The sequence below is a fragment of the Sminthopsis crassicaudata genome, chromosome 4, assembly GCF_048593235.1.
Source record: "Sminthopsis crassicaudata isolate SCR6 chromosome 4, ASM4859323v1, whole genome shotgun sequence".
In the NCBI taxonomy this organism is placed as follows: Eukaryota; Metazoa; Chordata; class Mammalia; order Dasyuromorphia; family Dasyuridae; genus Sminthopsis; species Sminthopsis crassicaudata.
Window position 1 is genome coordinate 186,180,806 of NC_133620.1, and position 27,969 is coordinate 186,208,774.

At 33.2% G+C, this 27,969-nt stretch overlaps 1 protein-coding gene across 4 annotated transcripts in view; it reads right to left on the reverse strand.

Annotated features, from left to right (window-relative positions):
• NT5DC1 (5'-nucleotidase domain containing 1) overlaps window positions 1-27,969 on the reverse strand; it is a 232,273-nt gene that overhangs the window by 68,467 nt on the left and 135,837 nt on the right. For all 4 annotated transcript variants that reach the window (XM_074310049.1, XM_074310050.1, XM_074310051.1 and 1 more), the window contains 2 exons: window positions 18,788-18,962; window positions 15,238-15,335 (listed from right to left, as the gene is read on the reverse strand). In XM_074310049.1, the coding sequence (XP_074166150.1) occupies window positions 15,238-15,335; window positions 18,788-18,962 (273 nt within the window). The remainder of the gene's footprint in view (window positions 1-15,237; window positions 15,336-18,787; window positions 18,963-27,969) is intronic.

Genomic DNA, 27,969 nt, shown 5'->3' on the forward strand with positions numbered 1-27,969 from the left:
AAGGGAGGTGGGGAGGGGCAGATCTCTAGCCATCCAGATCTATATTTTGCCACTGGACCCAGAAGGCTCTGGAGGAGACAGTGAGGCTGGTAACTTTGCACAGACTTCCCTTACTAAAATACAATTCACTTGCAAATCTCCTTCCTGATTTCATGGTCCTCTATGAGAAGGAAAGACAGTAACCACTACTAGATCTTGTAGCCCAAGGAAACTATAAAAAAAGGAAAAAGAACCTACATATAGAAAAATACTTAAAGCAGCTCTTTTTGTGGTAACAAAGAATTAGGAATTGAGGGAATTCCTATTAATTGGGGAATGGCTGAACAAGTTGTGGTATATAATGATGGATAGACACATTTCAGAAAAATCTGAAAAGACTTAAATGAACTGATGCTCAGTAAAGCCAGAACCAGGAGAATGCTGTACACAGTAACAAAACATTATGGATAATTAACTATGACCGACTTAGCTCTTTTTTTAGTAATACAATTCCCGACAATTTCAAAAGATTCATTATGGGAAAATGCTATCCATATCTAGAGAAAACACTGTGAACTATGAATGTAAATCAAAGCATGCTATTTTCATTTTTGGGGGGGGTGGCTCCTCTCTTTTATTGTTTCTTCTTTTACAACAAGACTAATGCAGAAATATATTTACATGATTTCACATGTATGACCTATATCAGATTGCTTGACATCTTAGGGAGGAAGAAAAAAGAGACTATAAAAATTAATGTTGAAAACTATCTTTACATATAATTGGAAAAAAAGAAAATACTACTTACAAAAAAGTATATCTGATTTATTAGAAATATTAAATATAATTTTGCAAATTTGTCTATAATGTAATTTTTAAGGCATTTTCCATTGTAGAAGAAATGCTGTAGTTGGCAGGATATAGTGTCAGGGATGGAGTGAAGAAGACTTGAACTGAAACCCAGCTTTAGATATTCACTAGCTGTGTGATCCTGAGCCAGTTAATTTATTTGTTTCCATTTTTCTCCTCTGAAAATGCTGGGGATAATAGAAATATTTCTCCCAAGATTATTGTGAGGCTCAAATGTAATAATAACTGTCCAGTTACTAGTTGGTATAGTGCTTGGTATATAGTAAGCATTATATAAATGTTAGTTGTTATTGTTATTATTATCATTATAATATAGGAAGATGTATGCTTCTTGGGTCAACCCTAGTTCTGATGTTCTGATTCTGAGATTAATGGTAGCTTCCATTATGCACAAAACCATCTTGCATTCTAAAGCAAAACCACTTTAAATTCATAACACAAAACCAAAAATAATATGACTGAAGAACCTTATTGACTTTCATGAACTTTTTTGATGTAGCATTGCATTCAATCAACAGGTATTAGAGTACTAGTTATGTATTCAGCTTTGTACCAGATGCTGTGGAAGCAGAAAGAAGCAGCATGTTGGCTTTCTTATTATATCCTCCCACCTCTAATGCCAAAGGATTTATGATCAAATTGGGAAAAGAACACTAACAAATAATTACCTACCAAATAGCTACAAACAATAAGCCATTAAAATGGAATAAATTAGGTGCTAGAATGTGTTATATGGATTAAGTTCTACAGAAGTACACAGAGAAGGAAAGGGAGATAAATCTATTACCTGCAGTTCTTAAGCACCTATTATATGTACACTGTACTAAGTGCTGGAGATATAAAGTACAAAACGAATCATTGTCTGCATTCAGAGTTTACCTTCTATCAATGAGAACTTGCAAGGAAAGGCTTCAAGAAGGAAAGGATTATGAGCTAAATCTTGAAGAATGGGGACATTTAGACAGGGATAGAGGGCATGTTAGGTTAACGGTTTTGAGAAAGTGGGAAGAAATGTGGAAAGGGAATCCCTACAGCATGAAGAAAGGGAAAGAGGAAGGAATAAGCATGACTTTTGATTTGGAGAACAGCGGGGAATGAGGCAGGGTAGGGTCAGGATAAAGAAGGCCTTAAAAAGGGAACATAACAGTTTAGACTCCAAAACACCAAGAAATAATGAGTGAACCGTTAAAGCTTTTTGAGCATGGAAGTGATATCAGGAACATAGTGCTGAACGAAGATTAACCTGGCAATAGTACCTAGATTGAATTGGTGCTCTAAAGCACCAATTGGAGCAGACTGAGAGAGTAAAGCAAAAGGTAATCAAGTCTTGAAATAATATTTTAATAATAGGGTGGGAGAAGCAGAATAATATATGAACTTATTTCAGGCAGATTTGATAGAAATAGGTGACTGTATATCACAATTGAAGAAAGGCATTATTAAGCTGGAAAATGCTCATCAGAGAACAATCAAAATAGTTGGAAGAGCTCTGAATCCAAGCCATCACTTGAAGGAACCATGGATATTTTACTAGATAATGTAAGATCCATGATAGAGTATAAGCTCCCCAAGAGTAAAACTTATTTTATTCTTTTTTATTTCCAGTGGCTAACCTAGTCACTAGCCATAGAAGATGCTTAATAGATGTTTGTTTGTTGATTGATGAAGAGAGGTGAAGGCAACACATGATAGCTGTCTCTAAGTCTACAGGGCTGTCATACAGAAGACAGTTTAATTGTACATTACTTGCCAGAAGTCAATCAATGAAAATTACAATGTAGGCATAATTTTAGCAAAACTTCCTAATGATTAACAATCCAAAAACAGAATGGATTGTCTCAGGAATTAGTAGATTCTTCTTCACTGGAAGTCTTCAAACATAAATTGGATAAGCATATAAAATATGTACCATCATATCTAGAGTTGTAGTGGGGATTATTTTTCAGGTCTAGTTTGGATAATGAGATAGTCCCCAAGATCCCTACCTCCTTTCTTTCTGCTTCCACACCTTACTATATGATTTTGTGATTTGGCATGAATCTCAGATAGGAATGAAGAAAGGGAGGAGATAAAGACAATTTTGAAAGTTTAGATCTTGGATGATAGGGATATTGGTGATACCACAGACAGAAAACTTTTTATATATAAATATGTACTTCTTCACAAAATCCTATACCAGTATCTAATACTGGCATGGAGGTGAATGCCAATTTCTGAAAGCTACAAGAATATCAGAAGGAAAAAGACTGACTTTTTCAGGTGACATTCCATAATAGGTCAACTCTTTACAATTTTAGAATTGACTGAAAGTGCAGAAAATATATGCTCCTGCTATGCATATTATCTGTTGTCTTTAAAAAAACTCCAAAACCAAAAACCATTAGATGCAGTAGAGCAAAATTTTCCCATAACAGTTCTACTTCCATGAGGCATTTCTATGGACATGAAATAATGATATAAGATACACTGAAAGATAGGCATAAGGACAAATATGGAATTAAGTTTAGAAGAATTGCACATGTTTAATCTACATTGGATTGCTTGTTGTCTTGGAGAAGGGAAGGGAAAAGAATAGGAAGAAAAATCTGAACACAAAGTTTTGCAAAGATGAAAGTTGGAAACAATCTTTGCATGTATTTGAAAAAAAAATACTATTAAAAATACAAAAGAAAGATATAGGCAGAGATAATTTATCTGAATCATTAATATCAAATGAGAAAAAACCACTAAGATTTATACTTCACAAAGGCTTATGACATTAATGGAGGAGGTCCAGTGAGAAATTCAAGTTGAAGACAGATTTCCTGTGGATGTGGAATACCCCAAATGCTCTTGCTAATAAATGATATTATACTGATTATGCCCTCAAATATTGCAGAACCTCCTAAATAAGATCTATTACCATGCTATGGAGGAAAACCAAATGGAGTATAAAGAACACATACTGTCAAAACTATGATATTCAGTATGTACACCACTCCGCCCAGGATAAATAATGCCAATGAACAATGAGATGGGCCTAGAAATAAACAGGAGGAGAGTAAGCTGTTTGTAAAATTAAGAAGTTTCTTTAATTGCTATAAGTTGCTTCTCTTCTTCCTTTTCTTCTCCTCCTTCTTCTAAAAGGAGCTGATCTTAAATGGATATATGATTTATACATGAATGCTATAAACAAATTAGAAGAGCAAGAGATAGTTTACCTTTCAGATCTCTGGAGAAGGAAAGAATTTATAACTAAGTAAGAAATAGAGAACATTATGAAATGCAATTAAGTTAAATTCAAAAAATTTTGCACAAAAAAATCAATGTAGCTAAGATTAGAAGAGAAGCAGAAAGTTGGGAAATAATTTTTACAGCAAGTGTTTCTGATATAGGCCTCATTTCTCAAATATATAGAGAACTGAACCAAATTTATAAGAACACAAGTCATTTCCCAATTGATAAAGGTCAAAGAATATGAAGACAATTTTCAGATGGAGAAATTAAAGCCATTTATAGTCACATAAAAATGCTTTAAATCACTATTAATTAGAAAAATGCAAATTAAAACAACTGAGGTACTACTTCATAACCCATCAGATTAGCTAAGATGACAGGAAAAAATAATGATAAATGTTAGAGGGAAAGTGGGAAAACTGGAACACTAATGCATTCTTGGTGGAGTTCTGAACTGATTCAGCCATTTTGGAGTGAGATTTGGAACCATACCTTTAAACTGTGCATATACTTTGATCCAGCAATGTCTCTACTGGGTCTGTATCCCAAAAAGGTCATAAAAGAGAGAAAAGAACCCACATGTACAAAAATGTTTGTAGCAGCTCTTTTTGTGGTGTCAAGAAACTGGAAATTGAGTGGATGCTCATCAATTGGGAAATGGCTATGTACAATATTCTCTTGGTTCTAGTCAGTTTATTTGTTCATGTAAGTCTCTCCAGGCCTGTCTGAAATCATCCTACTCATTGTTTCTTATAGAACAATAAAATTTCATAAAATTTGTATACAATAATGTATTCAGCCATTTCCCAATTAAATTAATGGAAGACTATTATTCTATAAGAAATAATGGGCAGCCTAATTTCAGAAAAGTCTGCAAAGACTTACATGAACTGATGCTGACTGAAATGTGCAGAGCCAAAAAAACACTGTACATAATAACAGCAAAAGTATGTGATAATCAACTGTGATAGACTTAGTTCTTCTCAGCAATACAGTGATCCAAGATAATTCTAATAGATTTGGGATGGAAAATACTATCTGCATCCAGAGGAAGTAATGAAGACTGAATATGGATCAAAGCAAATTAATTTTCACCTTTTGTTGTTGTTTTGGAAATATGTTAAAATGATTGTACAAGAATGGTCCATATCAGATTGCTTGCTGTATTGGAGAAGGGGAAGCATGGGAAGAAGAATGAAAAAAAAAAAAAAAAAAAAAAAAAAAAAGGAACTCAAAAACTTATAAAAATCAATATTGAAAACCATCTTTACATGTAATTAGAAAAATAATATACTATTAAAATAAGATTAAAAATAAATAAAAGGGGCTAATATTTTATAAAACAGTATTACTCAGAGGGTAATGAAGCATTGAATGATGGGCATGAGCAAACTTTGTTTGCAATCAGTTTTTACAAGTAATCAATCACAAAGAAATATATAAAAGATGTCATCATATAAACATAAAGATATGATGCTAATGATTACATGGTGAGAGTGAGGAATGGATGATCGACAGTCTACATAGTTCAATGCTGACATCACAATGTCAAGAAAATGGGGCAGCTAGATAGTGCAGAGCACCGGCCCTGCAGTCAGGAAGACCTGAGTTCAAATCTGGCCTCAGACACTTAATACTTACTGTGTTATCCTGAGCAAGTCACTAAATCCCAACTGTGTCACTCCTCCACTTCACAAAAGAAAGAAAAATACATTTGGCAGACCCTTAGTGACAGTAACCATAATTCTCCATCTGGAACTGTTGTGTCAGGGGTGGGTTTGGGTGTGGTAGGACTCCAGCCTGCATAGTCTAGGTCTCAAGGTCGTCTCAGGGTGGGCAAAAAAATGGAAAGAGTGTAATTAAAAAAAAGATACAAGAGAAAAAGAAGTTTTAAGGACTAAGAAATAGGAATTCCAGAAGACACACAGGATCTCACTGAGACCTGAATGGAGCAGATTTCAGATGGATAATAAGAAAAAAGGAAGCAGGGATTGGGAGTAGTTTGTTCTTAGATGGTTGGTGATTAAACAGTATCTGTTTGTTTATCTATTTTTTGTATTATTCAGTGAGAAGCTGATGAGTAATTAAGTTTCTACCCGATTCCTAGTTTTCTGTCTATCAACAGCAGCCCTTAGAGATAGTGAACATTATTATTTTTCTGCGAGGCTCACTATTTCCAACATCGAAATAGATATATGATATAGACATAAAAAGTGATGGTATAAACAAATTAGGAGAGCAAGAGATAGTTTACCTGTCAGATCTCTGGAGAAGGGAGGAAGTTATGACCAAAGAGTGCTCCTCAGCTTCTCCTGCCTGGATCAGATTAGGAAAATGGGTGATGATGTACTGTTCCTCTCCAACATTGGGGCACAGGACAGGATGATCCCCATCTGATCTTCCTCTTTTTGCCTAGCTCATAGAGTTGTGAGGAAAGTGCTTTGTAAATTTTAAATTCCTGTAGAAATGTGTATTACTATTGCCTGGGAATGTCATCTTATCAAAAGAGGGTGTACCTTGTTCTCAGATAAAACTACATTGTAATAAAAATCATTCCATATCAGCTAGTATATAAAGGAATATTGGATCTAGAATTTCTGTTCCAACAAACTTGCTTTATATTTATTTAATTAGAAAAACATTTTCCCCAGGGAGGGGAACTCTATTAATATATGAGATCCACTATGGCTAATATACCAGATCCAATGTGGCACAATATCCCTCTACCCACAAGTAAACAAGAAATATGAACTTAACCTCTAAAAGAACCATTCTGTAGGGCCATTGATGAAGAGAAATGGAGAATTCCAGGAAGTTACATGTTGACTCTCAGCCTATATTCAGGATCTACAAAGGGGTATTAGAAACTTACTTTTAGTTAGATACTGCTACCATATTTGATCATCTGTTTTTCCTTCTATCCTACCACCTTACCTCTTGGTGGGATTGCCAAGTCAAGGATCCAGGGATACCATACCTTACTTCAAAGATTGTGTAAGAAGCACTATTGTTTAAATTCTAGTGACAACTTTTAGGTCTTGTGAAATAAAATGTAAATTCATCATCAAACGTTTTGTGGTCTAGTCCTAAAATATTTATTCTTTATTTTTATTGCTTTCTCTAAAACATGCATATGTTTTGAAGATATGTTTGCTTTAATACATGGTTGTAATCTCCTAGAGTCCTTCATAATTTGTTCTTCTAGAGAAACAAATGTAGGTCCCATTTGATTCTAGATTGTTCTGAAAAGCGGAACATTACACTTCAGAAGCTTTTAAGAGGTTTTTAACTTCAACTGAAAAACAACATTTAATATTAAAGAGCGCATCGGGCTATTATAATTTACTGTTGTTGACTCTCATTAGAAAATTTAGATTTTGCTGAATCTGAATAAACAATAAATAAATAAGTGTAGAGACAAGATGAGGGCTAGATCTAGCTTCTCATTCTGTAGTTATATAAGCCAGAATTTAGCACTTTTCTTTCATGTTCTACAAATGACTAATTCTTTTCTCCATCTTCCCTTTCTCCTTCACTAAGGTAAACTCAGAAAGAAAGATACTAGGATTTCCTCTAAAATAATATCTCTATTTTGTAGCTCTTTAGATCCTTCTGCTGGCCATGGGTGTCCTTGAGTTTGATCTGCAATGGGGTAGTTAAGATGGAATTGTGTGGGACCAAGCAAGGAAAGTCTTTATCTCTTCTAGGTTTTAGGAAATGCTTAATTGTTCTTAATGTGAAGGGTAATTGGGTCTCTCAGTGCCAGCATAATCATCCTTGGAAAGAAGAGGACTGAGGCATTACAGGATGATCCTGGAATGGAACGGGTCTATATTCTTCTTTTATCACATCATAAAGGAAGAATTAACCAAAGATTAACTTTATCAAAGTGGAGAATGAAGCACAAGACAAAGAATCATAGGGAAGGAGAGTAATACAGGGTTTCCTACTCTTTTCTCACTTGGGAAATGATAGTTTAGCCTCCTATAGAAATTGGATTGATTTTGGGAATACGTACCTTCAACTGTTTACATTTCTTTAATGTTTTTCTGATTTAATGTTTTAATGATTTTCTGCCCTTTAGTTTCTAAGTCTGCCTTTACCAATAGTTGGTATAGAGGGGATAGCTGAGGAAGGGAATCCTCTAATATTTATTACCTCTAACTCCAAATTCTCTCATTTAATACAGCATCAGTTCCTTGCTGGTAGAACCACTGGGAAAATTCAAGGGTAGAAGATGTCCTGGACAAAGGCTCTAAGGTGGGAATGAGAAAAGAATTGCTGGATCAGATTACTCTTTGTTAGAGAGACAGTATCCTATGGAAATGAGGAATGGGAACTTTACAATTTAGGATCTCAAGGTATAGTCAAACTGATTTCATCTCTGTGTGTGTGTATATATATAAAATTATAATTTTTTTTTTTTTTTTTAAGAGGATGGACTGGAAAGAGAGAGGCCCATACAATGTCATAGGCCCTGGACATTACATATTGCTTTGGATTACTCCTGGGGCACAACTTAACACAAACAACTGAAAATACAGAAATCTTTCTCAAGGCAGTTCAAACTTTCTCTGGTTCACAGGGCTAAATTGTGGAAGACATGATTAACTTCTTAGGTGGTGGTAAACAGCTGATGATTTCCTCTGTCCAGCAGTCAGCTACCTCTGAGCAAGTTAGGCAAATATTTGTTGGCCCCCTGCCTAGTCACTAGAGGGCATAGAACTCCTCTTTGATACATGTTTTAAACTGCAGACAAACAGCAACTAAAATATATTATTTTCAGTGGTTAAATGCCCTTGAGTAAACATTCCTCTGTAATACCCAATGGCTGGATTTGAAAAATACTGGCATTCTTACACCACTACAACATAAGGAAAGACAAATAGTCTGCTACTCATTAGGGTCAAAAGTAAGAAGGAAATGCTTCTCCTGTACTGGTAGATTTTTCCAAAATTATCTGACCTAATGTCTTATAAGGGTAAGTTTTCTCAGCATTAAACAATGCTCTCATTGTGATAGATCCAGACAAGAATTGGGGCGGAGCAGGGGGAGGAAGGGGAAAGTTCCATTTTGCTCTGAAAATTTGGGGTTTTTATCATATTAAGTACAGGAATAGCCTATTTACATTTAGATTTTTGATTACTTTAAAGCCTTAAAAATACATCTTTGAATCTGGAAATAAGTAGGACAAGGCTTTAAGAAGTCAAGATAGGGATATAAAGCTCAAAGGCTTCAGGATCTCATAGATTATAATTAAAAAAAATTTTTTTTAACAAGTTCTAACAAGCTTGATTATTTTGCTTCCCTAAAAACAAATGATTGAAAAAAATAAAAGAGAAAGAGAGAGAGAAACTATGGATGCTACTAGAAACAGTTATATTCATTGAGAAAGGAAACAAAAATTAAAAGGGAGACAAAATAAGCAAAGCACAGCAGTTTGGGACCATTTAATATACAAATAAAAAGCCTTTTTCCCTACATATGCTGGTCCTGCTGAAGATAACAATATATTATGGGATAATAAAATGATAGGTACATTATTCTATTATATAATTTTATTAAACAACAAACCATGGTCATCTTGGAATTAGATTCAGTCCATTCTATTTCAGATTGCAAGGAAATTTATAATACATTTTGGAAAGAATTTTATAATTGATGGTTAAAAAAGGAAAGCTTTAGGTTCTTGATGCTGTGTTAATTGTCTGAAAAATTCACTTACATGGGGCAATGTCTGATAAATGAGGTGTTATATGCAAATTATTTTGAAAACAGGTAATATTTTTAGGAGAAATGTATTCAGTTCTTTTATTTTTTGAGAAAACATTCTAATGAGATAAGAAAATATTATGTGATCATGTGGAACAGATTGAATGTCAAAAATATAAAGTAATATATTACTCATTTGATTAAATTTCTATTGCTTATTTTCAAAAAGTAAATAATAATCTCTAGCCAAGAACATGAACATGCTAAGTTCATAATGTGACTGAAAAGTAATTCTCTTGTCTCAATATTATTTAAAAAAGAAAGAAGAGAGACATAGAGAAACTTCACTTCATTTACTATGCATACTCTACACATTTGTGTATTGCTATGCATATTACTGCCTCTCCTGTGAATTACTGGTTTCTTCTACTCCAATTATTCATATGTTATACACAGCTAAGCAGCTTTAGGGAACAGTTGCTCCTTCCCTCTCCACCTTCTTCTCATGTTTACAATTAAAATTAAATCTTTTCAGAGTTATATTTTTCCCATCATCTATAATCAGAGCACCTGGTTTCAATCTTGCTTGTGGGACACTAAGCAAACCCCTTTACTTGCCACTTAGTTTCATATCTGTAAAGTAAGGGAATTGGATTAGATGATCTCTCATATTTCTTCATCTGGGAAGGGATGTATGTGATCAAGGGAATTGACATCTTTTCCACCCATGTATACTGATTAACATATACCTGAACTCTTTATTGAAAGGTAGATTTTCCATAACTAGGATGCTATCTCCAGGTCTGTTATTAGAAGTTGTATCTTTACATAATTAAATATTTATGCTAAAGTAATTGTTTTATCTCCAATAAGTGAAGAATTCTCTGAAAGTTCATGAACAAGTAGTTGCATAACTGTGATATAATACTATTGCACTGTAAGAAATTCTGAGATTGATGATCTTAGAAAAACGGACAGATTAGCATGAAATAATGAGCAAAATGTGCAGCACCAAGAGAACGTTGTATACAGTAACAGCAATATTGTTTTAAAAACAACTTAGAAATATTTGCATTAGCAATAAGAGAACAAAAAGAAATTAAAAGAATTAAGAGTAGGTAATGAGGAAACAAAATTATCCCACTTTGCAGATATTATGATGGTATACTTAGAGAATCAACTAAAAAAGTATCAGAAATAATTAATAACTTTAGCAAAGTTGCAGGATAAAAAATAAATCCAAATAAATCATCAGCATTTTTCTATGTTACCAACGAAGTCCAGCAGCAAGAGATATAAAGAGAAATTCCATTTAAAATAACTGTAGATACTATATATATCAATCAAACTGCCAAGAAATTACTTTATAGCACTAGATAATAACAGCTAATCTGGAATAACAGAAGGTCAAGAATTTCAAAGGAAGAAATGAAAAAAAAAATGCAAATGAAGGTGGCCTAGCTGCTAGTACCACAGCTAAAACTATATTTTAAAACTGTGGTCATCAAAATCATTTGGTACTGGCTAAGAAATAAAGTAGCTGATCATTGGAATAGATTAGGTGCACAAGACACAATAGTCAATGACTATAGTAATCTAGTGTTTGATAAACTGAAAGACCCCAGCTTCTGGGACAGGAACTCACTATTTGATAAAAATTGCTGGGAAAATTGGAGAATAGTATGGCAGAAACTAGACATTGACCAACATCCTAACATCCTAACAATCCTATAGAAAGGATTGAAATGGGTTCATGATTTAGACATAAAAAGTGATACTAAAAGTAAATTAGATAGTGTACTTCTCAGGCTGTAGAAAAGGATGGAGTTTATAGCCAAAGAAGAACTATGTATTATGAAATGCAATATGGATAATTTTGAATATATTAAGTTAAAAAAATTTTCTGCAAACAAAACCAATGAGACAGGATTAGAAGCAAAGAAGAAAACTGGAAATTTTTTTCTTTCTTTGTTTCTTTCTTTCTTCTTCTTCTTTTTTTTTTTTTTTTTTTTAACATGTCCAAACAGTTATTTTGCTGTACAAAAGGAAGCAGACTTTGAAATAATGTACAATTAGCCTGTGAAGGAAATCAGAAATGCAGGTGGACAAAAATAGTGGGATTGGGAATTCCATGTAGTGATTCATAGTTGTCTCCCAGAGTTCTTTCACTGGGTGTAGCTGGTTCAGTTTATTACTGCTCTATTGGAACTGATTTGGTTCATCTCATTGTTGAAGAGGGCCACATCCATCAGAATTGATCATAGTATAGTATTGTTGTTGAAGTATACAATGATCTCCTAGTCCTGCTCATTTCACTCAGCATCAGTTCATGAAGTCTCTCCAAGCCTTTCTGATTCATCCTGCTGGTCATTTCTTATAGAAAAATAATATTCCATAATATTCATATACCACAATTTATTCAGCCATTCTCCAACTGATGGGTATTCACTCAGTTTCCAGCTTCTGGCCACTACAAAGAGGGCTGCCACAAACATTCTTGCACATACAGGTCCCTTTCCTTTCTTTAAAATATCTTTGGGATATAAGCCCAGTAGTAATGCTGCTGGATCAAAAGGTATGCACATTTTGGTAATTTTTTGAGTACAGTTCCAAATTGCTTTCTAGAATGGTTGGATGCATTCACAATTCCACCAACAATGTATCAGTGTCCCTGTTTTCCCACATCCCCTCCAACATTCTGCATTATCTTTCCCTGTCATTCTAGCCATTCTGACAAGTATGTAGTGGTATCTCAGAGTTGTCTTAATTTGCATTTCTCTGATTAATAATGACTTGAGGGGGCAGTTAGGTGGCGCAGTGGATAGAGCACCAGCCTTGAATTCAGGAGGACCCAAGTTCAAATCTGATCTCAGACACTTAACACTTCCTAGCTGTGTGACCCTGGGCAAGTCACTTAACCCCAGCCTCGGGGGGGGGGGGGAATTAAAAAAAATAATAACTTGGAGGATCTTTTCATATAGCTAGAAATAGTTTCAATTTCATCATCTGAAAATTGTCTGTTCATATCCTTTGACCATTTATCAATAGGAGAATGGCTTGATTTCTTATAAATTAGAGTCAATTCTCTATATATTTTGGAAATGAGGCCTTTATCAGAACCTTTGACTGTAAAAATGTTTTCCCAGTTTATTGCTTCCCTTCTAATCTTGTCTGCATTACTTTTGTTTGTACAAAAACTTTTCAATTTGATATAATCAAAATTTTCCACTTTGTGATCAATAATGATCTCTAATTCTTCTTTGGCCATAAATTCATTCCTCTTCCATAGGTCTGAGAGGTAAACTATCCTATGTTCCTCTAATTTACTTATAATCTCATTCTTTATGCCTAGGTCATGAACCCATTTTGACCTTATCTTGGTGTATGGTGTTAAGTGTGGATCATTGTATAGGCCTCATTTCTAAAACATATAGAGAATTGACTTAAATTTAATACAAGCATTCTCCAATTGATAAATGGTGAAAGGATATGAACAGACAATTTTCTGATGAAAAAAATTAAAGCATTTTTAGTCATATGAAAAAAAGTTCTAAATCACGGTTGTTTAGAGAAATAAAAATTTAAACAACTCTAAGGGACCACTATGCACCTCTCAGATTGGCTAAGATGACAGGAAAAGAGAATGACAAATGTTAGAGGGAATACAGGAAAACTGAAACACATACATTATTGGTGGAGTTTTGAAATGATCCAACTCTTCTAGAGAGAAATTTGGAACTATGCCCAAAGGGCTAGCTATAAAATTGTGCATATGCTTTGATCCAGCAGTGTGTCTACTGGTCTTCTATCCCAAAAGAAATAAAAAAAAAAAAAAGAAAGAAAGGGAAAAAGGACCCAAATGTACAAAAATGGTTGTAGCAGCTTATTTTGTAGTGCAAGGAATTGGTAATTGATTGGATGCCCTTCATGTTAGTTGGGAAATGATTGAATAAGTTATGGTATATCATTGTAATGGAATATTATTCTATAAAAAATAATCAGCAGGATGATTTCAGAAAGGCCTGGAGAGACTTACATTAACTGATGTTAAGTGAAGTGAATAGAAAAAAGAGAACATTGTACACAGCAACAATGAGATGATTCAGGCCAATTCCAATAGACTTATAATGGAGAGAGCCATATGTACCCAGAGAGGACTGTGGGGACTGACTGTGAATCACATTATAGTATTTTCAATTTTTTTGTTGTTGTTTGCCTACTTTTTTTTTTCTTTTTATTTTTTTCCCTTTTTGTTTGGATTTTTTTCATGCAGCATGATAAATATGGAAATATGTATAGAAGAATTATACATGTTTAACATATATTAGATTACTTGATGTCTAGGAGAGGGAATGGGAGGAAGGAGGGAGAAAAATTTGGAACCAAGGTTTTGCAAAGGTGAATGTTGAAAACTATTTGCATATATTTCGAAAATAAAAAGCTATTTTTTAAAAAAAAAGAACAATTTAGAGCAAATAAAATTTTTGATTATTATAATTACTCAAATAAACTATAAATGATATGAAGGAAGACACTTATCTGCTGAAAATGAGCTGATAAGTAGAAGTATATACTGAAATATTGTATATATATGCATGTTCATATGTGTGTATGTGTAATGGTTCTCATTTCTAAGAGAGGGGTAAGAGGAAGGAAAAAAAAGAGGAAAAAAAGAAATTTACATGATAATTTTATGATATATTTAAAAGGAATAGCATGTTATACATAATGGATTTAAAGTTTTATTTGTGCAATTCATCTATTTTATTATGCTATATTATGGAAATGCTTTTTTTTCATTTCATAAAATTAAAATTAAATAAAAAACCTACACAACAAAATAAAAAGTTAATGTAATAAATCTATTCATTCCTGTAGAATTTTGGTCAACTACTGAACAACTATTACTTTTAATTCATAATCAACTTAAAAAGACAAATGTAAATGAAGAGAATAAATTCTGGGTTGGTCCTGACTTTAACATTTACTCCATGTCTGTTTCTCTAGAATGTCTTATCCAAGTGTCTCCTTAGTCTCTAATTATATATATAAAATCTCATATCATAATAATGTCATAGTCTGTCTATTCACTGTTAGAATGTGAGCTCTGAGAATGTTATATTTTTCATCTTTTTATTTCCCATGCACAGTGTATAGGACTAGATGACTGCTAAATATAAGTGGATTGAATAAGTAGCATTCCAATTATCAATCTAAAATGGCCACATTTTAATAGAAAAATCATTGTGTGTGACCATTATGCTATTTAAGAATTTTGTTCCCCCTCTCCAATCTTAACTCTGGTCTTCTTCTAAAGACTGCTGTCTCTATTTAGATGATAATATTCTATGAAACAACTTCTGAATAATAATCTTTGCTATAACAACTTTCTTACTTTGAATTAGATTTACAATATTAAGAATCACAATTTTAAACCAGCAATATCTGTATTAGACTTACCAAGTGTTTGAAACAGTCTCTTATTTGGTTGATGGGAGAAGAAACCAGGCTTCAAAGCATTTGAAATCACAATATCAAAAATATCTGTAAAATCATTCCTATATGACAATGAAAAGGAGTGAAATTTCCATGAATTTATTGAAAATAACTGGATACAGTCCATAAATTATTTTTAAAAACCCACCCTGAATTCTATTATTTGTCTACTGTAACACTGTTTTTTAAACTTAAATCAACTAGGGAAGGAGGAGTATATTTATCCATTTTTAGGGGGACAGTAACAGTGGCAACGAAAAGTAAACAAATTATAGCCAGCTTGGCAACACTACGATATTATAAAAAGAGAAACATTTTATTTCTTTCTCACCATGAAATCCTATGCAATGACAACTACTGGATAACTTATAGCACTTCATTGTTTACCAAGCACTTTTCAGAGAGCAACACTTTGAAGTATAATCAGTCTCATCTTACAAAGAGGAAACTGAACAAATGATTTGCCCAAGATGAAAGGAGCAGTAATTGGCAATACTATTCGTTGAATGACAATGCAGTACAATTTCAACAGCAGGAATTCAGTATAAGTCAATGAACATTTATTAAGCACTATTATGAGCTAGGTACCAGGGACAGAAAGACAAACAACAACAAAAATTTGCCATTAAGGAAATTGCATCTCCTAAAAATGTGAACAGAGACTACTGGGAAATAGAATATGCTTTCAAAATTCAGGTGAAAAAGAAAAAAACAAAACAAAACAAAACAAATGGCCAACTTAAGAAAACACAGAATAATGTCTTCAAATAATCAAATAATCAATTATTGCCCAGCTATCTATTAGATGCCTGTTACTGTGCTAGGTATTGTAGAATTCCAATAAAGTACATGGTGGTACACTAGTGCAATTAAATTAGCCAAAATAGTCTCCCCATTGTGTTGCCTATCAATTTGATGATTTTAAGTATGATGATAAGCCTAAGTATGGAAGCTGAAAGTTTGAAAGTTTGAAAACTTGAAGTTTGGAAACTACTGAAGACACTAGCTCTTTCCTGGTATAACAGATTTTAGAATGAAGACTTAATCAACATAGTCAAAAGTTTAAGACAGAATATTAAATTGCTTGCTTTCTCAATGGTAAGGGAGAGTCTAGAAGGGGGAAAAAAATCTTAATGCTAAAAATAAATGGAAATTAACGTCTTTTTCTTCTTTTCTTTCCTTCCTTTCTAGATTGGTTATTTCATGACTGTTGAATGAATATGGTAGAATTTCCCCCTACCAATGCAGATTAAGATCAATAATTTTCTCTGATTCTTACTTACATGTATATATCATATTCCTATGAATTCCAATTCCTATCCTCAGAAAAAGTTCCCCTCTTTTTCTGTACGGTTTTCTAATTCGTTTTATGTTAGTATATTGCTGTGCTGTTCAAGAATTAAATGTATCATACCAATAGACTTGTGATAGAAATCACCATCTTCATCCAGATTGGTAATTGTTGTTGTTTACTTGTTTTTTTTCCTTTCTTGTGTTTTGCTCACTTTGATCTAATTTTTCTTGCATAGCATGATGAAGATAGAAATATTTAAAATAATTATACATGTTTAACCTATATAAGATTGCTTGCTGTCTTGGAATGGCGGGAGGAGAGACAAAGAGGGAAAAAATTGGAAAAAAAGGTTTTGCAAAAGTGAATATTGAAAACTATCTTTACATGTATTTGGAAAAATAAAATACTATTAAAAAGGAATCAATCATATCACAGATGGAATATTTAGGGAACTCACAAGAACTGGAACATATGAAATGAAGTTAATAATATAGAATTACACATACTAACAGCATGTCAAAGTAGAAAATTTTAGAATGTATTATTAAAGGGAAGGCACATAAATATGTAGAAAGGAAATTGGTTATCATAAAGAACAGGTCATTCTAGATACTCTTATTCCTTCTTCTGATAGGGTTTCTAGAGTGTCTAAGGAATATAGTAGAAAGCATATTTAGAAAAATACTTGACAAAGATGGGGTGGAAAACATGTGTTAGATATTGGCAATTAAGTAAAATCAGAAATGGTTGAATGCACAAACTCTATAAACTAATAGCTAGGTGGAGGGATATCTTTAATGAATTGTCCCCAGGCTCTGGCCTTATACTGTTCAAATTTTTTTGAATTGTGATACTGATCAAATCTGCAGATGACATGAAGCTAAGAAGGATAGCTAAAAAGTTGAAAGTCAAATTAGAAACCAGAAAGATCATGATAAAAAAAGGGACTGCATCTAAAACTACTAAATGGAACAGAGAAAAAAAATAATTTTAGATTTAGATTCAAATAACCAACTTCATAAGTACAGACCTGAATGGAAAAGATTTGGGAATCTTAATAAATACAAGTTAAATGTGAATGAGCAGTGTTACTAGCTGTTAAAATGGCTGTCAGGCTTTTAGCTCTTTTCAATAGTGATGTGATGGAGAGAAAATGTGAGACTGAGTATGGATCACAACATAGAATTAATACTTTTTGTTATTGCTGTTGTTTCTTTCTCATTCTTTCCTTTTTGATCTGATTTTTCTTTTGCAGCATGATAACTGTGGAAATATGTACATAAGAACTGCAATGTTTAACATATATTGGATTACTTGACATCTAGGGGAGGAGTTAGTGGAAAGGGAGAAAAAATAATTTTGGATCCCAAGATTGTGCAAGGGTGAATGTTGAAAACTATCTATGCATATGTTTCAAAAATAAAAAAAGATTTTAAAAAATGACTGTTGGGCTAACTAAACCAAGCTGCAAAGAAGAGAGAAATAATACAGTTGTATTGCACTTTGGTCAAAATATATTTAGATTATTGTGTCCAATTCTGGATGCCACATTCAAGGTAAAACAATGATAAAGCATGTTCAGGAAAGAGGCAAGGTTAGTGAAGAGGATCACATGAAATCAAAAGAGGATCATTTAGAAGAACTGGGGATGTTTAGACTGTGGAAAAGACCTAGAGGGACAGAATCACTAGCTAGCTTGAATTTCTGAAGGGATATCAAAGGAAAGAGGTAGCAGGGTTGATTTGTTATAACCTTAGTCTAGGGGTGGAAAACATCAGGCCTGTAAGCCATATAAGGCCCTTGAAATTATTTCCTAAGGCAACTGCAGGTGAAGATAAATTGAAAGTTAGACACAATAACCTCCCACTGCTTGGGTTCTTTAAGTTGTTCATTTTGTATGGCCCATGAATAAAGTTATCAATGTCCAAATAGCCCTTAGTAGAAAAAAGATTCCCCAGACCTGCCTTACAGAGAAGTATTAGGAAGAGTAAATGAGTGAAAATTACAGAAAGACAGATTTATGCTTGTTATAAGAAATAAGATTTACAATTACAATTGTCACTATAAAAAATGGTTATAGATTTCAAACAGAGGCCACATGACCCTTTGTTAATAATGTTGGCTTTGTGCAGATATTGGGTATACTAGATGCCATTGAAGTTCTTTTCAAGTCTGAGATAATGGACAAATGAAAAAAGATTTGATGTAGTCAACACTTACCCAATAACGTACTCACAGAGAAGTCTGCAGTAGTCACTGTGTGAATTAGTCATTATAAAGAGAACCTTTCCAGCATTCTTTAGCTGACGAAGCCACTTTTTCACTGATTCTGGACAAGGCAACAAATATCTTCCTGGATCACTTTTAATTTCTGGGAAATACATTCCAGCATTTTCTAAAACAAATAAACAAAAGTGCAAAATTACCATTAAATTTTTGTGGTAGTCTCAAAAAAATAAATCCCACCCCAAAACAACTTCAATCATGCTTTTAAACATGGAAAGCCTATTTACTTTAAATATGTATGAAAACAAATATATTAAGATAATTTGAAAATAGACAAAAATATCTGAGGTGACAAAAGCCAGCCAAAAATTAGCATTTTCTCCAGCTGACCCCATGCCTGGAATGCTCTCTCTCCTCATCTCTACCTCTTGTCTTTCTGCAAATTCCAACTAAAATTCTCTGCCACTCTCTCTTTCTCTCTCTGCATACTCCACTCCCTCCAGGAAATCTTTCCCAACCACTTTATTCCTCTGTTAATTACTATTTTTCTGTATATATATCTTGCTTTGTCTATGTTTATTTACATACTGTCTCACTCTTTAGATTATAAACTCCTTCAGGGCAGGAGGTGTCTTTTGCTTCTTTTTGTTACTGTAATCTTTAGCAGAAGTGCCTGCTAAAGCAGATTGTTAGGGGCTAGAACTCTGAAACAAGGATTCTTACAAGGTGCTAATTCAGTGGAATTGATGAGATAATAGTTATCTAGTTTTGCATGGTGATTAATAGTTCAGTTTGAGTGATTTAATCTTACAACACATAATGGTTTCCTAGTAATATTATGATTAGTTTATACTCAAAATAGAGCATATAAAGCTGTGACAAACTCAGCCAGAGTGAGAGCCAGAGACAGACTCAGAAGGGACAGACATAGAGTCGGAAGGGACCCAGAGACACATTCATTCCTCCTTCAGTCAGGCTCTTGGTGGCTCTCCTGGGGGACCAAGAGGCTCAGAGACAGAACCAGAGAAGACAAGCAGACGGGAGGTGGGAGCTCAAGCCCTTGGACTCAAGAGAAATTCATTTCCATCTTCATCAGCCTGTGGTAGCTGGCTTGTCCTCCTGCTTCCCCCACTGAGACCAAGGCTTTCCAGAAAGCTGGCCCTGGGCTCAGGCAAGGAAAAGAGATTGTGAAGGAGATAATAAGGATTTGGATTTTAACAACTGGCTATTCTTGTGGTGACTAATCTGCTGAAATGAAGGCTGCTACAAGACCTCCAGAAAACCAACAAGAACATTATAGTAGATGCTTAAAATCAATATTTACTGATTGATTTTTATGTAAAATATTTCCTGTGTAAAACTAATTCTCAGGTAGTATTGCTTAATACATTAGAAAGATGATCTCCAGATCAGGAAAATGTGGGCTTAAGCCCCATTTCTAATATATACTGCCTGTGTTATCCAGCGCAAGTAGGTCATTTAAGCACCTAGAAAGTCTCAATTATTTGTTTATTTATTTAACTCAGAGCTCTTTATACTCTGAAATCACAACTTCAGTTCTTATTCCAATTCTTCCTTTAGGATTCCTTTTGAGAAAAAAATAGTTTTGAGGGAAAGATCCTCAGGCTATAATTAACAAAAGGTTAGACCTCAAAGAAAGGTGTAACTACTAGGCTGACAGTAGTCTTAAAGACAACATATGTCTAAGTCCCTTTCCCTTAAGTCCCAATTTCTCAGAGAAAAAAAATAGAAAAGTTAAACTCAACAGTTAGTGTAACCTGTGTCACCATGAGATCATCAACAGACCAAAAAAAAAAAAAAAAAATTCCATTGTAGCATTGTGCTCTCTGTGGACATCTGTAGCTAATTCTTTGACTTAGTAAATTTCAGACATGATTTAGAGTCATGGTATTTCTAAATGTCCAGTGCAACATGGTTTTATTTAAAAACAATGAGAAAATTCCATTTCCTTCAGTTCCTCCAAGAAAAGAGAGAACATTAAATAGGAAAAGAAATAATAAAAAGAATTAGTGCTCAGAAAAAACCAAAAAACATAAAGGAAAACGATGGTGGATGATATAGTAAAACCAGTAAAACTGAAGGATACTTAGGGATATTTTTGTTTCTCTAGCTCTTCAAAAGTAATATAGAGTACCTCTGGAGGCCAAGAATAGGATGGGACATATACACACATATATATACACACGCATATAATAGTCTAATTGGACTATTTGCATATATATGTTATGTAAACATACAAATACATATATACATAGACAATCCAATTAGACTATTTTCACCTAGAAGATATATTAAGTAAAAATATTTATGAGAGAGATGATGTACAATGTATGAAATATTTAACAAAGAAACTTTATACTAGTTTGTACAGTATTAGTACATCAGGCTTTGGAGAGTAACCCACTTTTTCATTCTGCCAATGTGTATTTAGTGCCATCTAGTGATTACTATGCATAAATTTTATAATGAAAAACTAGAGAATAGTCTTTTGTGAAATTTTTCACGTATTAAAAGATCATTCAAATTAACATTCTATATTAAAAAAAACTTAAGTGACATTCACTTGTCTTCATTTCACTTTAAGGAAAGGATTCAATTACATTTTTATTTAGTCATAAGAAATAAGAGTGAATCTGCAAATGTTACTTATTCCATTCATTTTTCCTGTTTCTATCATTAATTAGGATATTTTCAAACAGGTTAATACAATGTCATTATCAAGGTTATACATCTCTAATTCATCTTGGATTTACTATATTATGTACATAATTCAAAGTTCTAATCATATTAATCAGTTACTAAGTCCTGTCATTTCTTATCTTTAAAATATATGTAACAAGGCAATAGTCAAAAGCAAAACATTTTTTCAGGTTGGACAGGGTGAAGAGAGAGAAGAGAGAGTTGGACAGAAGAGGAGATAAAAATGAAGACTTCATTTGTCAAACATATAAAGAACTGAATCAAAATGATAAGAATACAAGTCATTTCCTGAATGATAAATGGCCAAAGAATATGAACAAGCAGTTTGAAGCAAAAACAATCAAAGTTATTTATATTCATATGAAAAAAATGCTCTAAATGACTATTGATTAGAGAAATGCAAATTAAAAGAACTCTGAGTTACCACCTCACATCTCTCAGATTAGCTAATATGACCAAAAGGAAAATGACAAATGTTGAAGGGCATGTGGAAAAATTGGGACACTACTGTATTGCTGGTGGAGTTGTGAACTGGTGCAACCATTCTGGAGAGCAATTTGGAACTATGGCCAAAGGGATATAAAACTATGCACAATCTTTTTAAGCAATACCTTTACTAGGTAAAAGACCTACTTTAAAAAAAATAGGAAAAGCAGGTATATAAAAATTTTTATATCAGCAATTTTTGCAGGAAAGAATTAGATATTGAGGGGATATTCATCAATTGGGGAATGATTAAACAAGTTGAATGACTGATGGAATACTATTGTGCAATAAGAAATGATGAGCAGGATGCTCATGACTGCTATGTATAACCGAAATCAAGTTGTTAGTCTTCTCAAAAACAAGGGAAGGAAGAAAGGTAGAAAGAGAATTTAGAACTGGAAATTAAAAAAAAAATGTCAAAAATTATATTTGCATTAAATTTGGAAAAAAAAAGTTAAATATTTTATTTGAAGAGTTTTAGTATTTTTTTTTTTTTTTGCTTAAAATGTTATTTCTTTAAAAACAACTCTCAGATTACTTAGCAAATTTAGCCTTCTGAATTAGTTTTGAGCCAGCAAAATCCACAAATATTGGAAGTGCAACAAATTACCAGCACAAGACGATTTCAAAGATTGCCAGAAAAAGTCTGTTTCAATTGGGAATGGGGGGAGGTAACCAAGCCGAGCAGATGCCAGCACAGACAGTGCAGAGTCCCTGGGCAGTGCAGATTCCACCTGGTGGAGAATCTACAGGGATGATTTTACCACAGTGTTGGCCACTTTGCCCTGGTTGCAAGGCAGTAGATTGGCAGAGAAGTTATAAAACATCCAACACAAACACAAAAGCCAAATAGTGAACCCCAAAACACCAGAGTCTCACCAGACCTGGCCTTAACCACCCAGCTCCAGGAGTGAGTCACCACTGACACATTGCAGCTGCAATTGCTTATAAAGGAAGCCACTGCTTGTAGAGGAAGCATGGATAACCTCCTGTGCCCTAAAAGCAGACCTTAATTGTTAAAATAAATGAGTAAAAAAGCAAAGAGAACTCTGATCATACACAGGTTTTATGGTGAAAGAGAAAAACAGGCTTTAAACCCTGAGGACACTAAAGGCAGATTGTCTCCACATGAATCCCCAAAAGGTAATATGACCTGGTCCTCATCAAACAAGGCTCTCCTAGAAGAAATTATGAAAGATCTTAAAAGAGAGCTACAAGAAAAATGGGGAAAGGGAAGGAAAACTCTGTAAGAGGGTTTGGAAAAGAAATTTAACTCATTAAAAGATAGATTTGATAAAATGGAAAAGAAAAAACTCCCAGAAAAACAAAATTTGTGGAATGGAAAAAGAAAATAACTCCTTAAAAATATGATTATATAAGCAAGTGCAAAAAGGCAGAAATAGTAAATATATGTTTTTCACATTACAATGCAATAAAAATTACATTCAATAAAAGGCCAGGAGAAAATAGACCAAAAAGTAATTGGAAACTAAATGATCTCATCCTAAAGAATAGCAAATCATAGACAAAAATCAATAATTTTGTCCAAGAGAATGACAAAAATGAGACAACATAGCAAAATTTGTGGGTGTAGCCAAAGTGATAATAAGGGGAAATTTTATAACTTTAGAAGCTTACTTGAATAAAATAGAGAAAGAGAAGATCAATGAACTGGTATTGCAAGTAAAAAAGCTAAAAGAGCAAAGTAAACCCCCCCAATAAAATACTAAACTTGAAATTCTAAAAACAAAAGGAGAGATTAACAAAATTAAAAGTAAAAAAAAAATTGAACTAATAAATAAAACTAAGAGTTGGTTTTATGAAAAAAGCAACAAAATAAATAAACCTTTAGTAAATTTCGCTAGAAAAAGGTAAGAAGAAAATAAAATTCTTAGTTTTAAAAATGAAAAGGGAGAACTTTCCACCAATGAAGAGGAAATTAGAGTAATACATAGGAGTTACTTTGCCGAACTTTATGCTAATAAATTTGATAACGGAAGTGAAATGGATGAATACCTACAAAAAGATAAGTTGTCCAGATTAACAGAGGAGGAAGTAAATTGCTTAACTAGTCCCATTTTACAAAAAAGAAATAGAAATAGCTATTAATCAACTCCCTAAGAAAAAATCCCCAGGACAAGATAGATTTACATGAGAATTCTAGCAAAAATTTAAAGAACAATTAACTCCAATATTATATAAACTATATGAAAAAATAGTGAATGAAGGACTCCTACCAAATTTCTTTAAGGACACAAATATAGTACTGAAACCATAAGAGAGAAAACAGAGAAAGAAAATTTTAGACCAATCTCCCTAATGAATGTTGATGAAAAAATATTAAATACAATATTAGCCAAGAGATTACAGAAAATTATCCCCCCAGATGATACACCATGTCCAAGTAGGAGTTATACCAGGAATGTAGTGCTGGTTCAGTATTAGGAAAACTATTAGCATAATTAACTATATCAATAACCAAATTAACAAAAACCATATGATCATCTCAATAGATGCACAAAAAGTATTTGATAAAATCCAATACCCATTCCTATTAAAAACACTAAAGAGTATAGGATAAATATACTTTTCCTTAAAACAGCCAGTAGCATCTATTTAGCAAGCATCAGATGCAATGCAGATAGACTGGAACTATTCCCAATAAAATCATGAAACAAGGTTGCCTATTATCACCATTACTATTCAATGCTAGCTGTGGCAAAAAGAGAAGAAAAAAAAAGATTAAAGAGTACCTAATGATGAAACCAAAATATCACTCTGCAGATGATATGATGGTGTACTTAAGAGAACCCTAGATAATCTACTAAAAAACTATTAGAAGTAATCCACAACTTTAGCAAAGTTGCAGGATACAAAATAAATCCACATAAATCATCAGCATTTTTACATATCATTAACAAAATCTAATAGCAAGAGATATAAAGAGAAATTCTATTTAAAATAACTGATGATAGTATAAAATAATTGGGAATCTATCTGCCAAGGAAAAGTCAGGAACAATATGAGCAAAACTACAAAGCACTTTCCACAAAAATAAAGTCAGATCTAAACAATTAGAAAAATATCAAATGCTCTTGGATAGGTCGAGCATGTCTAATCTATTTTTTTAGTGCTATACCAATCAAACTCCCAAGAAACTATTTTACTGAGCTAGAAAAAATAACAAAAAAATTTATTTGGAAGAACAAAAGGTCAAGAATTTCAAAGGAATTAATGAAGAGAAAAGCAAATGAAGGCGGCCTAGTTGTATCAGATCTAAAACTATATTATAAAGCAGAGGTCATCAAAATCATTTGGTACTGGCTAAAAAATAGAAGTTGATCAGTGGAATAGGTTAGGTTCATAGGACAAAATAATCAATGACTACAGCAATTTAGTTTTTGACAAACTCAAAGACCTCAAATTTTGAGGTTAGAATTCACTATTTGACAAAAACTGCTGGGAAAAGTGGAAACTAGTTTGGCAGAAAGTAGGCATAGACCCACACCTAACACCTTATATCAAGATAAGGTTGAAATGGGTTCATGATCTATAAACAAATTTGAAGAACATAGGATAGTTTACCTCTCAGATTTGTGAAGGAAGAAGGAATTTGTGACCAAAGAAGAACTAGAGATAATTACTGTTCACAAAATAGATAATTTTGACTATGTTAAGTTAAAAAGTTTTTGTACAAACAAAACTAATGCAGACAAGATTAGAAGGGAAGCAATAAACTGAAAAAAAATTTTACATCCAAAGCTTCTGATAAAGGCCTCATTTCTAGAATATTTAGAGAACTGACTCTAATTTATAATAGTTCAAGCCAGTCTCCAATTGATAAATGGTCAAAGGATATGAACAGACAATTTTCAGATGAAGAAATTGAAACTATTTCTAGTCATATGAAAAGGTGTTGCAAAAATCACTACTGATCAAGGAAACGAAAATTAAGACAACTCTGAGATACCATTAACCATCTGTCAGATTTGCCAAAATGATAGGAAAAGATAATAACGAATGTTGGAGGGGATGTGAGAAAACTGGGACACTGATGCATTGTTGGTGGAACTGTGAACAGATCCAACCATTCTGGAGAGCAATTTGGAACTATGCTCAAAAAGTTATCAAACTGTGCATACCCTTGATCCAGCAGTACTAGTAGTATATCCCAAAGAGAATTTAAAGAAGGGAAAGGGACCCACATGTGCAAAAATGTTTGTGGCAGCCCTTTTTGTAGGGACAAGAAACTGGAAACTGAATGGATACCCATCAATTGGAGAATGGCTGAATAAATTATAGCATATGGTATTGTTCTGTAAGAAATGATCAGCAGGATGATTTAAGAGAGGCTTGGAGAGACTTACATGAATTGATGCTGAGTGAAATGAGCAGAACCAGGTGATCATTATACACGGCAACAATAAGACTATACAACAATCATTTCTGATGGACATGACTCTCTTCACCAACGAGATGATTCAAACCAGTTCCACTTGATGAGTGATGAAGAGAGCCATCTACACTCAGAGAGAGAGAACCATAAGAACACAGTATGGACTACAACATAGCAGTCTCACTTTCTCCATTGTTATTTGCTTCCATTTTCTTTCTCAGTTTTTCTTTTTTTTTTTCCTTCTTGATCTGCTTTTTCTTGTGTAGCAAGATAACTGTATAAATATATATACATACATGGATTTAACAGGTATTTTAACATATTTAAAATGTATTGGACCACCTGCCAGCTAGGGGAGGTGGTAGGGGGAAGGAAGGGAAAATTTGGAACAAAAGGTTTTATAAGGGTCAATACTGAAAAAATTACCCATTCATGTGTTTTGTAAATAAAAAAGCTTTAATCAAAATAAATAAATAAAAAATTTAATAATGCCTTTTTCTTTTCAAAATATATACAAAGATAGTTTTTAACATTTATTCTCGCAAAACCTCATGTTCTAATTTTTTCTCTCTCTTCACTCAACTCCCCTCCCCTAGACAGCAAGTAATCCAATATATGTTAAATGTGCAATTCTTGTAAACATATCTCCACATTTATCATGCTGTACAAGAAAAATAAGATCAAAAAGGATAAAAAATGAGAAAGGAAAAAAAAAAGCAAGCAATCAAGAACAAAAAGGTGAAAATACTATGTTGTGATCCACATTCAGTCTTCATAGTCCTCTCTCTGGGTACAGATGACTCTCTCCATCACAATTCTATTGGAATTGGCCTGAATCACCTCATTGTTGAAAAAAGCCACATCCATAAAAATTGATCATTACATAATCTCATTGTTGCTGTATACAATGTTCTCGTTTCTATTCACTTCACTCAGCATCAGTTAATGTACGTCTCTCCATGCCTCTTTGAAATCAGCCTGCTAATTAATTTTTATAGAAAAATAATATTCCATAACATTTATATACTATAACTTCTTCAGTCATTCCCAACCAATTGATGGACATCCACTCAGTTTCCAGTTTCTTGCTGCTATAAAAATTTTTGTACATATGGTCCCCTTTTCCCTTTTTTTGATCACTTTTGGGATACAAGACAATGATGGATCAAATGGTATGCACAGTTGTATATGGCTCTTTGGGAACAGTTCCACATTTCTCTCCAGAATGGTTGAATCAATTCACAATTCCACCAACAATGTGTTTTCTCACATCCCCTCCAACATTTATCATTATCTTTTCCTGTTATATTAGCCAATCTGAGAGGTGCATAGTGGTATCTCAGAGTTGTCTTAATTCTCATTTCTCTAATCAATACTAATTTAGAGCATAGAAAGTTAAATTTAAAAATTTTGTAACATCCGTTGTCATTTCCCTTCTTGAACCTCCTACTATCAGAACCCACTTTAAAGCCTCTATATTTTTCCTTTGTAAACTATTACAATAGCTTCTTACTTTTAGTAGTTTGCTCTTTCATCCTTTCTATTCTTGGTAATTTCATATCACTCTTCTACT